The sequence below is a fragment of the Thamnophis sirtalis genome, unplaced genomic scaffold (genome assembly GCF_051295495.1).
Source record: "Thamnophis sirtalis isolate CommonGarterSnake01/CBP01778 unplaced genomic scaffold, rThaSir2_p1.2 scaffold_3, whole genome shotgun sequence".
Lineage (NCBI taxonomy): Eukaryota > Metazoa > Chordata > Lepidosauria > Squamata > Natricidae > Thamnophis > Thamnophis sirtalis.
This window is the reverse complement of record NW_028261383.1, coordinates 46,958,143-46,972,300: the sequence shown is the minus strand read 5'-3', so window position 1 is coordinate 46,972,300 and position 14,158 is coordinate 46,958,143. Positions and strand designations below refer to the sequence as shown.

Sequence of the window (14,158 nt, the reverse complement as noted above, 5' to 3'; positions counted from 1 at the left end):
ATTCGTCAAAACTTTAATAAGCCTCTTTTGTAAATTCATTGTAGGAAAATTATCCAGATCACTATTTTGGTTTGTTGTTTGCATATCCCTTTTAAATATTAAGACATCAGCTGTTTTCATTTGTATATCAAGTGTAGCATCTTTTTCCATATCATTGTTGTAGCCTGTCATTTCTACAATGTTGGACACTTGTAAAATTAACTCTGGTTATTCACAAATATTCTTCAATATATCCAATCTTAAAGTACTTTTCTCCATTCTGTATTTGTAAGTCAAATTTAAGTGTTCTTCTTTAATTGTAATCTTTAGTTCCTCTAATGTCCAAATCCCATTTTATTATGTCCCCCTCCTCAAAGAATTCAGAATATATTTTTGCCACAGGAAGAATTTTCATAATTAATTTCAAACTCTTATTTTAAATTCATCTGGCTGCTTAATCTGTTTGTAACTTTCCAAAATAAAAATCTAATGGCCATTTATTTCCTTCTCCCATAAAGGTGCTGACTGGGGTTTGGGTGAAGTTGGCATTCCCTCAATTCCCAGAGCACCATGCCCACTGGAGACTGTTGTCCTCATGAGAAGCAACTGTCTGGAGCACTTGTGGGCAATCCCAAATCTTTTCCTCATCCGGATCTTCATTCTGCTATGGTAGTTAATTCTCCTCTTAGTGGAGCTACCTTCTGTTCACCGTTTCTTCATATAGAATTTATATACATTAGTTTATGTGGAGAAAGAGCTTGAAGGGACTAAAACTGTTCTTCTTTGGCCAGATGTCTAACAATATTATTTTTAGAACATTGATCCTGTCAAACTGAGTGTAGAGGAAATGTACAAATCTTACTGAAGAGATAAAAACCACAATAAAACTCCAAAGAGAAACCTAAATATCTAAATGTATGATAAGGCTGCATCAATTATGTTAATCCAAGCATTCCATTCCCTCTTAAAATTTAAATTTTACATTCCTGACTTTTAGAAGCTATTTAAGTGAATGAAATTTGACTAACTCATTACAATTATAGTTGACTGGAGCAGCGATAAACTAATTTCTAAACCTTTCTCCTTTCCTTTCCTCTTTTAATTCATTTGTATTATCATTATTTTAAATATTTTTACCCAACAATGCAGCCAAAGAGGTGAGTGTCTTACTAAAATCGGCAATAACAACAGCTCAAATAATAATAATAATAACAATAAAGGATGGGAGAAATAAACAGAAAACTGCAAGCCAACTCAAGAATGTTTCTCATTATATGAACTCTTGTGAAAAGAAAGAATTTTCAAACCACTAGTCTTTCTATAGGCCCAAGAAGGATTCCCATATTCTGGAAATTTCTCTCTTACTTTATGTTCCTAAACTGATGCAAAGCAAGCACCTTTGCAATGTTCAGTCTATTCATTGAGCAGTTACAGTCATTTATTGTATTAATGTTGTGTTAAATTTCAACTATAGTGAGACCTGGCTTGATTTCATTCTTCAGAACTATTCTCTTAGTACCACAGAGCAAGTCCTTTGGCTCAGATCAATCTTTGACCTTTTCTTTATTACCTTGGATTTCTCTCTGAAAGATTTTTCTTGCCATTTGGAATTTATTCTCTGCCAGACCTTCAGACCAAAATTTCCTGTGGGGAGAACTTCAATAGCCATCAGAGGCAATTTAGTGAAATGTTTGATTGCGATTGATGGCTAGTTCATTTGCATTGATTTTGTATGGCTTTAAAAACTAGGTTGCAGCTGGGACACCAGAATGAATGGAACTGAAGTGCAATACTCATCTTTCACTAGGCATCATAATCCCTTTCCCATCAGAAAGGAAATGGGAAAACAATGGCTTCAGAAAGTCAACTGGATAGGGAATATCAGACTAAGGATGAGTTATAGTGAAAGTCTAGAACTTCCTCTTTTGTACTGTAGCTTCATGTATTGTGGATTCAGTGTCATCTCTGAAAAAAAAAATGGAGCCCTCCATATGTTGGACTAGAACATTGTAAAAAAGAAGAAACTCTCCCATTTAAACCACTTACTGTCCAATGGATTATACAAAAGGAAACCAAAGGTCAGGAAAACACTGAATTTGTGAGCAGGTGCAGAATAATTAAATAAGCATATGCATATGGGTGAAAAGCAAGAATATGAGCTGTCAGTGTAGATTCATGAACTGGAATAGGGCTTAGTAACTGTGTCAGCCAATGAGGGTTGTTTGGAAACCGAAACAGTATTTGCTGCATGAGCAACAAGGAGACAGCAAGGAGCCTGGGCATGGTTTAGTTCAAATAATCTGTACTAAAGCTCTGAATTTGTGCTGAGCTCAAAGCTAGTCTGCTCCTCTAAACTGAAACTGTTCTCTCCTCTGCCTGTGTTTTCTTGTACTTACTACCATGTTGGAAAACTTGCTTTTGGTATTGTATATTTACTTTATGTGTTATATTATAAATGAAGAGAAGTGAATAAATTCTGCTGAATCAATTACCTGTGTGTGCTTTCTGGATGTGATTGCTGCTGCAAATTCTGATAGGAGCAAGCATGGGGAGATTAGGGAATTGGTAGTCTCTATCCAGTAAAAAAAAACATTTGGGATTTACAGGGAAGAGGGGAAAACAACTGAGGAGGGATGGTACCAACTCAGAAGTGCAATAAAGCTGCATTTTGAAGGAAGCAAGTTGGTTGTGGGAAAAGATTGCTAGACTAGGGATCATTCTCCATATAAGGTGAGAAATCTTAGCAAAGCTACTTATGGGATTATTCCCATATGGCAGAATAATCTTTTCCCTTTTTCTGAATTTGAATTAAGTTCTTGTGATGAAAAACTTGAACACCACTTCAAATGGTCCATTTACCTTTTTTGACTCTTTTTTGCATAATTATGAAAGAGCTACAAATCAGGTATTTTTATCACCAAATTTATAAAGGCCAAAATTCTTAGGCCAAAGAATTCTGCCCTTTGAAACTGCTCAATTAAGCTTAATCAGGATAGTCAATAATGAGAATGACTTGAAGACATAGAACAGCAACATCTATAGGTTCATTGATTCAGCAAACAATCAGTCCAAATATATTTGAATTTAATGTACCCTTGGGAAGGATCCAATCCAATGTTCTGATCTAGGCTTCCCAAGAGCACGGAGCAACTCCTTGTCCAGACAAAAACCCATTTTATTAATTGACTGTGAATTCTGCTCATTTACATCCAGCAAAGTCTTTCAAGGGAGGATTTACAGTCACAGACCTTATCTGTCGTGGAGAGCTGACAGGCGGATATCTGCAAAACTTGGCAAGGAGTCTTGGAGAGTCATGAACCAATTAAGCGAAAATTGTCTCCTGCAAACTCCAGTCCCCTTTTGCTCCTCTTTTTTTTCCTCTGGGAGGGGGAATTCATTGTCTGGCTTTACTCCCAAGTAAAGAACACCCTTGTTCTTTAGTTGTTCCCTTCATCTGGTAATTCTACGCATGAGTACACTGGGAACAGGCTCCAGCTGTTCGTCTGCTTCACTGATAGCTGACTCTGAAGGCAGCTGATAACTAGCATACGGCTCTGGCCCCCTCTCTGCCTCCGACACAGAGCCCTCATCAGAGTCTTCCCCAGACTCCAGGACTGGCCCATGTTCCTCCCCAACCTCCTCACTGTCCAAATCTGCTGCCAGCTCTTCTGGGGGGGGGGGCACAACATCGAAATCAGGGGTGGGTTGCTGCCGGAATTACTGCCAGTTCACAACCTGTGCACAATGTTTCTGTGGGCACACACACCAGATATGCACTGCGTGTGTGTGTGCTGTTCAATGCACGCTCAGTCACTAAAATATAAAATGGTGGTGGCGAAGTGACAGCCAGGAAACCGGTTCGGGGATATGGCAGGCTCAGGCCTGAATTCCACTACCGGTTCGGCTGAACTGGGCCAAACCCACAGCAAAGCACCTTTGATCCAAACCCTTACTTTCTTTATAAGCACACCTTTCAGTATGTCCTGAGACGTAGCGTTTCTCAAATGAAGATAGTACACCCAAATGTAGATGGAGATTATACATGATCAAATACATAATACCAAGAATTCTGAGCAAATAGCTACTGTAGATGTTTTAATATTGCTGTATGAGTACACTTGTTTTCCTTCTGAAATGCCAACTTCTGCATCTCCCTGACTGAAGGTACTAAGTAGACCTGAGTGTAGAATGATAATTTTTTTGTGTCTGTTCTTGCATATCTCTCGACAAATGAAGTCATCAGAATTCCTCAAATAATTTAAAAAGATGGTACAAAGTCTGCTATTCAGTTTTCCAGAGGTGCTGTAGAAAAAAAAGGCTATAGATTTTCCTGGAGTAAAAAAATAATTTACCTATCCAGCTCGTTTATTCCTACAGATACTGCATTATCAATAAGGAACCCAGAGATTTCTCCTTATGTAGGCTGGAGTACCCCTAGAGGGAGGAGAAGCTGACTCATTGGATTTAAAATAACATTTTCCTTTCTTTCTGTAAAACTAAGAATTGATTGAAAGTACTTTTTAAGGAGTTGAGAGAGAGCTGTTCTTTGATAGCATCTAAGGTAGATATTAGATAAATAGAAAACTATTGGCTTTTTGATTGCGAACAATTTCCCCTAGATTCAAAGGCTGATATGGAGGAGATATGTAAATAATACAAATTATTTATCAAGGACTGGCTGTGAGGCTACCAGAACCAATTGCATGCCATTTCATTAGCTCCAAATTGCACATTATTTAACTCTTGTTTGGATTTATTTATGTGAAATTCTTCTGTCTTTTGCATTAAAGTTGTACCATGTTTTCCTGAAAATAAGACAGGATCTTATTTTCTTTTGACCCCTGAAATAAGCACTTGGCCTTATTTTTGGGGAGGACTTATTATTTTTGAGGTGCAGGAGGCGGCTAGAGTGGTCACCTCCTGGCTGCTGCTGTGTTGCAATATTTTTTTGGGGAAGGCTTATTTTAGCGCATGCGCTCAAAAGCCTGTTTGGTCTTATTATCCGGGGATGTCTTGTTTTCAGGGAAACAGGGTGGGAAGTTACCACCCACCCCTCTCCTAGGAAAATGAGATATTTTAGGAAATATTAAAAGAATAGAATATTTCTCCTAAAAGTGAGGCAAAAACTCAGCCCCCTATTTATCAATGGGCCATTAAGGCCTGAGTCAGTCTATTCTACATAACAAAGATCTACCCCCTTCAGCTCCAGGGCGATGGGATTAAGACATGGCCCTCAGAACATGATAGGATTAGACCTCTACCCATCTAGCAACAGAACTCACCACATGGCACCTGGGGAGATGACATCACCAGCAAGGTTCAGCCAGGCCTGGGACACAGTCAGCCTATAAAGTTAGCTAAGACTAGTGGTAGAATTCAGCCAGTTCACACCTATCTGGAAGAACCAGTTGTTAACTTTCTAAGCAGTTTGGAGAACCGGTTGTTGGAAGAAACCTCCTTTTGTTTTTTTTCCCACTTTGCAGGGCTAATCCTGTAAGGAAGGCAGGAAGAAAACATTCTGGTGTTGTTTCTAGACTAATCTTTATTTCCCTGCTTACAGAAACTGCCTCTCCAGTTAACCCTTATTACATTGTAACAGCTAAGATGAAGCGCCCATCGACGTGAGTGATGTTGAGTTGGCCATGCCCACATGGTCACATGACCACTGAGCCATGCCTACCCAGCTGATCATTAGGGCAGAGAACCGGTTGTTAAATTATTTGAATCCTACCACTGGCTAAGACCCACATCCCCTGGGAGTCTGACAGCCTGGGATACATTTTTTTGTACAGGAACAGGAAACTCTAAGGTGGGGTCCAAGAGAGGATATAAAATCCAGGCGCTCTCAGCATCTCTGCCCTTTTTTCTTTTCATCCAACATCTTCAAGGCATGTGATCCTGTCCACCATTAAAACCTTTTTTCCAAGCAACTTTCATGAATCCAGCATCTTTTTGTCCACTTGGAACTGAACCCAGGTGGACATTTCTTCCAACACAGGCACCCAAATTAAAAACAATAACAACTGGGATCTTTGGAGATGAAGGCCAAATACACACCATGGGAAACGTCTTCATCTTCTGAAAAAGGTGCTTCACCCCATTTAACTCTTCCAACTGTCTTCTAAAACCAGGAAAGAAAGGCTTCCACACATCATTGTGCACACAGTACATGTTACATGTTGTGCTTGCCAGGATCGTTGGATTACAGAGGTGGCATTTGGGGAAAATTATGTTCTAGAAAATATTAATGCCATAGGTATTTTAATTATCTGTATTTCGTTTTATGTTCCCCTATCCCCTTTTGAATTGTCCGCCGCCCTGAGTCCTCCCGGAGAAGGGCGGCATACAATAATAAAATTCAATTCAATTCAATTCAATAGGTTTGCTTCATATCATTAGTCCTCTACTTGAAGTACATGGTGAGAACTCCATGAAATTTAAAAGCTAGGCAAGATTTCAGTGTTAAACTGGTTTGTAAGCAATTGATCACTGGGCAAATGTAATATTCATATATCTAATATAATAAATTGTATATTTATTTAAGAATTATAGCAACTAGAATATTTTCCAGTTAATGATAACAGTTTAGATGTGACCTCCCTGAAAATATTTCATCTCTCCTTTTCTCTCTCTTATCTCTCTCTGCCTTAAATCTCATATGAGACCACCATCCTATCTCAGAAAATGTCAGCAACCTCACACTTAAAGTCCCATACAAGAACAGTGAAGTCTTATGACATCTCAAGGCCGTTTTTAATTTTGCATGGCACTCAAGAATGACAGAAATGATGCATTATTGATCCTTGCTGTTTTATTTTATTTTATTTTATTCTACCCATGAGGTGTTAGATAATGTTGCACTCTGGCTTCCCCCTACTTAGATCTTCCCAAAGACTGACAAACGTCTGGGAATTCCAATTTCCTTAATTCTAAAAGCTGACATCATGCCAGACAAATCTTTTTACATTCTTTGACAAAGTAACAAAATTAGTGGACCAGTGAAATGCTGTGGCCATAATTTACTTGGGCTTCAGTAAGGCATTTGATAAAGTAGACCACAACCTATTACTTGATAAGAGAAAAAAAAATGGGTTAGACAGCATCACCACCAGATTGATTCGTAACTGGCTGACTAACCATACTCAACATGTAGTCCTTAATGGAACTGAATCTGCATGGAGGGAAGTATGCAGTGGGGTACCCCAAGGCTTTGTCTTAGACTCTTCAATATCTTCAATGATTTAGATGAAGAGATAAAAGAGGGACTCCTTTTCTTTTTACTAACATTTCAATGAGAGTAACTATCCCCTCTGCAAGAATCAGAAAGAATGGTAAAAAGTGGTACATCTTTAGGCAAAAACAGTCTGACTTCATACACTATAATAATTTTCCTATGCACATGATATGCAAGTTTACAAAATTCTGTTTTATACTGTGCTCTGTACAGAAACTGGAATATATAAGCATAATGTGCCAAGATAAGGATAAAGGACTATTGCAGTCAAATGGTATCCAACGAAGTAGATTATTCCATGGAATCCAGAAAAAGAATAAGAATATAATGGCTTTTTGAACAGTGATGAACAGGCTAATGCAAACTTTATGGCATTCCTGTCTCTGACTCATACAGTTTTTAGATCGCTTAGAAAAAAGATTTTTTTTTTCATTGTTCCCCTTGATTGCTTTTAAAATTAAATCTTACAATGAAAGAAATGGCAGTGTTTTGAATCTGTCTGATTTCTATTTGCAAAGTTGTTTTACTTGTTCTCCATAGCAACTTCGTGATTTTCAGAAATTAAACATTTTGTATTTGCTGTTAAGTTTTAAGATCAAGACTGCAGCTTTAACGTTTGACAGTTTAAAACAAATTCATTTTGTTCATTTCCAATTCTGCATGGAAGCCTTAAGTAACAGCAATATTAAAACCTTGGAGCAGGTCTCTTGATTTCAAACTTCTTTGCAGTTATGAAGTTTTACCCATATTCATAGGACATTCAGTATAAGCTACTTGCCGTCAACACATGATGGTCTGTTCCGTGTTGTCCCAGCCACTTTCCCCGGTAGACAGGAACACTTTACTGTCTGTGATCTCTCCTCAATTCGATTCTTATTACAACATCTGTGTGCCGCTATAACTTCACACGTTCCTCCTTCTGAAAACAAAGGAAAAACATAATCACTATGATTGCTCTGGGTAGCAAAACAATGATCTAACTACTTTGTATTTGGGTGGAGTTAAAAGATAGGATTTCAAAAATGTAATCTGTGCCTACAATACAATACAGTACAATAAACTCACAATAATATGTGTTTATCCAAAAATACTGGAAAGCGATACAAAGAAAGTTAAAAAAAAATGTTACTTCTTTCTCCAGTCTTCTGAACTATTAGGGAACTACACAATCATGCATGTATAGATGTGTCTATCTGCAACCTAGCTATGAGCTGACTTTTTGTTTAATATCTAGGATGATCACTGTTTTATCTTTTTAATATAAAGAGCCGTGGTGGCACAGTAGTTAGAATGCAAGATTGTGGATTGATTCTGCCCACTGCCAGGAGTTCAGTCCTTACTGTTTGAAGGATAATTCAACTTTCCATCCTTCTGAGGTCAGTAAAATAAGGACCCAGATTGTTGGGGACAATATGCTGACTCTATAAGCTGCTTAGATAGGGTTGTAAGGGACTAACAAGCAGTATATAAGGCTACTTAATTTTACTTAATGGTCATCTTTGGCCTGAGAATCACAGATTCCTATCTCACCCCCTCAGCTCTTGCAAGTACACAGAGCTGCAAGAAAAGCTGCATGAATTGCAGCCACTGGGTAAGGAAAACTATTGGTCAGAGTGTCCTATCAGAAACCCAAGACTTTGAGCACTAAGTGCCAGAGTCCATAATGCCCATGTAATGCTTAAGTGTTTTCATGCGCAACTTTAAAAGCAAATCATGTAACCCGATGCCAAAATGAGTTATACAAGCATAATGTTGGAGAAATGAAAAAAAAACAAAACCCTGAGCAAAATTGATGGATCAAACCATTCCTTCCTGTGCTGGATATATTTCAAACTATGCAGATGATCAATATCTCTTCGGAAATATCATAGCAATTAAGCGATATCAGGATCTCCTTTGCAACTCCTTAATGTCACCTGTGTCACAATGACCTTATTGGGGATGGGTGGTGGTGGTTGGTTTCCATTTTTGATGTATTATTCTTGAGATAAGCTGGCCTTTCGAACAAGAAGGTGGAACCAGCCCAGCCACTTTAAATGTCATATCCTAAAACTGCTTTCTAAGAGTCAACCCCTATTGTTTGTAGAAAAAAGCCTGATGTAATTTTAAATATTCAAACCTTCAGCTCTCAGGGTTGAGTCGATCAAAGCTGGTTAATGTCTGTTAAGGTAAAAGACTTTAGGTCATGCTCTCAGGGGGTTCAATATTGATGAGTTTGCAAACCGAAAGCAAGATAGACCGCAAGGTTAATATTTAATTCTTCTCATCAAGAACAGTTTCCTGTATGGCACAGATACAGCTTTAGTTGTCTCTGATGAAAACTCTTTCTGGGAGCTTTATCAAAGCCCATGGCATTCTACTCCCTTTAAATATCTCGTAGCAGAAATGCAATGTGAAAGAATTAACATCTCCTGAGATCCAAGCTTTGAATTTTACAGAAAGAAATTGTATGTAAGACCTGTTCATTCATTCCCATCCGTTGACATTAAAAGGAGTTAATTGTTATGGTTAGTATCAGAACCTTCAAGGTATCAAGCACAGTAATCTTCCTAAGATCATCTGCAATTACACTTCTTAACTGTTATTTTTGCTGTTGCTTTCTTTTTCATAATATGCAAATAGAAAAAAAAGGGGTGGTTCAGTGGTTAAGAAGCTGAGCTGGTCAGCTGGAAAGATGACAGCCTGGGTTTGAAATTCAAGCATTGTGCAATGGGTTAAGCTCTGTTACTCACCCCAGCTTCTGCCAACCTAGCAGTTATAAAGCATGCAAATGTGAGTAGGAAGGTTACTGCATTCCATATTTTCATGCTGACCACATGATGATGGAAATGTCTCTCTGACAATGCAGGCTCCCTCGGCTGAGAATGAGAGATGAGCACTGCCCCCATGAGTTGGGGTGGACAGGGGAAACCTTTTAACTTTTGAATAGGAAAATTTTTGCTATTGTTCAATTGCTCAGTCATGTATGACTTTTCACAACTCCATTGAACATAGCATGGCTCTCCTGTTCTCCACTGTCTCCCGGTGTTTGCCCAAATCCATGCTCCTTGCGTTGATGACACTATCTAACCATCTCATTCTCTGCTGCCGCCTTCTCCTCTTGCCTTTATGTTTCCTAACATCAGGGCGTTTTCCAATGTGTCCTATCTTCTCATTTGTGACTAAAGTATTTCAGCTTCAGTAACTGTTCTTTCAAAGAACAGTCAAAGTTGATTTCCTGTAAGATTGACTGATTTGATCTCCTTGCAGTCCAAGGGACTCTCAAGAGAATTCTCTAACATCAGAATGTGAAAACATCAATTCTTCGGCACTCAGCCTTCCTTAGGGTCCAATTCTCACAGCCATACATTACTATTTCGAAAACCATAGCTTTAACTACTGTATATGGATCTTTGTTGGCAAGCTGATATCTCTACTTTATAATATGCCATTTAGATTTGCCATAGTTTTCCTCCCAAGGAGTAAGCCACTAAATTTCATGGCTGCAGTTGCCATCTGCAGTAATCTTGGAGCTTAAGAAAAGTAAAATCTGTTATTGCTTCCATTTCTTCCCCTTCTGTTCTGTAGGAACCCTTCAAAGCCGGAAGGGAAAATTTAGGAAACCAAATATTTTCATCCAACTTTGCTGCTAGGAATTTTTGCATGCCTTAACAGAGGCTGTTTTTCTATACTTGTTGTACAATGTATATTCAGTTATTTAGATTTTAGTTATTTCACAGTTTCATCACCAGATGTTTGAAATGTTGTAATTTGTTTGCAAATTGTTAACTGTAACACACTTTAGAAGCTTCTGGGAAGCAGGGGGTGAAATATCATTCAGAATGGTTCTATAAATACATAAAGAAAAATCAACTGTCCAGCTCTGCTATTTGCTAATTAGAGCTCTTGGAATAGAAAAGAAAATACCCTACCAGAGTGGGGTTTTTTCCCCCTCTCAACTTTGGCAGCCTATGCAACTATTCAGGCCTTCTGGTGGCTTATTTACATAAAAGATGTACCATAATATTGGTATAATTATAACTGTCCTGATGGTGTATCAGGAGTCTTTTGGATGCTGATGCTGCATCCTGTTAACTTCACAGGAAATCTTTTCCCTAAGATTTGACTTAACCATCTAGTTTTTATTTTAAACTAATTTTTATTTTCAGTATGGTACAGTATTTGTAATCTGGGTCCCTATCTTGCTCTCTGAGGGATGTTTTGCTGAGAGAATTTGTGAGATCTGAGACAGCTTCATGGCTCTCCTCAGTTAGTACAATATTCTGCTCACTACAGTAGAATCCTGTGTCATCTTTAAATGCCTGGTATCAAGTGTCCAAGGCTAAGGTCATTGGAAAGCCTGGCTAATAGATTCTGGAACACTTGTGCAACCTGCTTTACCGAGAATAACTTTATATTTGAAGTGATGTCTAATCCAGTTAACAGGAAAAGGAACCTAAGAAGAAAACTGGATCATAAAATTGCTTCTTTTAATGGAATAACAGAATAATAGAGTTGGAAGGGACCTTGGAGGCCTTCTAGTTCAACCCCCGATTCAAACAGGTGACCTGCTACCATGTCAGACCAATGGTTGTCCAATCTCTTCTTTAAAAAACCTCAGTAATGGAGCACCCATGACTTCTGAAGGCAACTGGTTTTTTAATTGTCAGGAAATTTCTCCTTAGTTCTAGGTTGTTTCTCTCCTTGATTAGTTTCTACCCATTGCTTCTTGTCCTGCCTTCAGGTGCTTTGGAGAATGGTTGACATCCTTTTCTTTGTGGCAAGCCTTGAGATATTGGAACACTACTATCACATTATCCTTCTTTTCATTAAACTATACATTAAAAGTTTTTAAAATTGCTGTATTATACAAAATGAAAGGGAAATATAAGATAAGATATGTGTTACATACATACATACATACATACATACATACATACATACATACATACATACACACATACACACATATACATACACACACATTTGTGTGTATATAAACATATGCATTATGCACACATATTCTCTGCTTCTGAGTATATATATACATAGATGTACAAAAACATGTACCCTGTTTTCCCCCAAATAAGACCCAATTGGAAAATAAGCCGTAGCATGATTTTTCAGGATGCCCATAATATAAGTCCTACCCCAAAAAATAAGATCAAGTTAAGATCATCAACCTGATGGATGCATTTAGTACTGTATTTTCCAGAAACAACACCTAACTATAAAATAAGCTCCAATGCATCTTTTGGAGCAAAAATTAATATAAGACCCAGTCTAATTTTTGGGGAAACACGGCATAAGCTTTTAAATATATATAAAAACACATACCCACACAGAGAGAGCTTTAAACATGGCATTAATGCTTGACCATATGGAATAATACTGATCAGTCTTTCCACTTCAGCAATAAACAAGCCAGTTTGTAAGTGGAGAGTGAACACGAACAATCAATATAAGATTGTAAATCCAGGATTGCATCATTTTTCTATCACAAAAGAATAATATTGTTGCTGTGTTCCATATTTGGTAAATCCATAGTCCTTTATATGGTGATGATTTCTAATTGTTTGGCATACAATTCACAGTTACTTCCACATTTTTACAACATGTTACTCTTTTCAAAACTATTAAGGGCAGTAAATACAAATGGGACAATGGGAAGTCCTTATCATATGGATACATTTTCCCTCCATCATTTGATATTTCCAGAATAATAAAATTGAGAGCAAAAATTAAAATAAAACATTCTGTATACAGACCTGTATTTGAAGTGTGGTCTGATTCAGTTAAAAGGTGATGGAACGTAAATGAAAATGTGAAAAATGTTGAATTAGCCTCATGTACATATAATAAAAAAAGATTACAAAATGTTTATATATTTGTTAAACAGAATTTATAACCTGGCCACACTCGGAGCCACTAATATAGTCCTTCAAATGTTCATCTTAATTCTATTCTTTAATCGCTTACAAAAATACAGTAGATTTTCAATAGTCCAAATCACAATTTAACACTAACAGTAATTTAAAAGTTTTTAATACTGCTAATGCATCTGGACCAAATATAAAATCAAAAACTCTTATAATTGCATATACTGTCATCCCACAATTTTGGACAATCAAGATTCTTCTTGAAGGAGTTCAGTTGGTTTCAGAGGTGGTATTATATATTCTATGTATTATATATACATATATTCGAGAGGTTCCACCCAGATATCATTACGGATACTCTGCGCATGCACAGAAAGTTCTGTGCATGCCCAGAAGCACTGCATGCACGCTCTTGGTTCTAATCCAGTAGCAAAGATAGGAGGAAACCATTACTGGTTGGTTTAAAGTACAATTAGTAATAAGAGACAAAATTATACTTCTACGCAAACACCATGTAGATATAACATATGATCTTTAATGCTGGGCATACAATTGATATTTATTATTTACTTGTAGTATTTATAAACCAATTTGACAAGGACTCCAGGAGGTTGTTTATTCTAAATATAAAGTCTATAAAACTAGCCATAAGCATGCTGATGAAGAGACAGCATAAATTCTGGTGTCCTTATTTTTTTTTTAAAAAAAACATACCATAATTGACTAACATTAATAAAAAAAAATATTAAAATCTGTGGGAAAAAGCTCAATGTTGACCACCTTCCTGGATGTCACAGAGAATGGTGCAATCTGGTTCTCCAGAGATATGCAGGATAAAATAAAAAAAGCATCATGCTGCTTCATGGGATTGATTGATTATTTATTTACTCACTTTGAAATTTCTAGGCTGCCCCAAACTGTCGTGACTCTGGACAGTTCACAAAACAATACAGCAAAATTGCACAAAGCCTAAAAAAAATGATCCAAGTCTGGAAAATCAAGAACTGCTCCAAAACTCCCATCCAAAGTGTTCATCATCCAGTCTAACCTATGCCTGGGGAACGTGTTTAATTGCTCATTTATGTAG

At 37.4% G+C, this 14,158-nt stretch overlaps 1 protein-coding gene across 1 annotated transcript in view; it reads right to left on the bottom strand.

Moving 5' to 3' along the window:
- TAFA1 (TAFA chemokine like family member 1) overlaps window positions 1-14,158 on the bottom strand; it is a 449,892-nt gene that overhangs the window by 66,609 nt on the left and 369,125 nt on the right. The window contains exon 3 of the mRNA XM_087708855.1: window positions 7,992-8,132. Coding sequence (XP_087564981.1) covers window positions 7,992-8,132 — 141 coding nt within the window. The remainder of the gene's footprint in view (window positions 1-7,991; window positions 8,133-14,158) is intronic.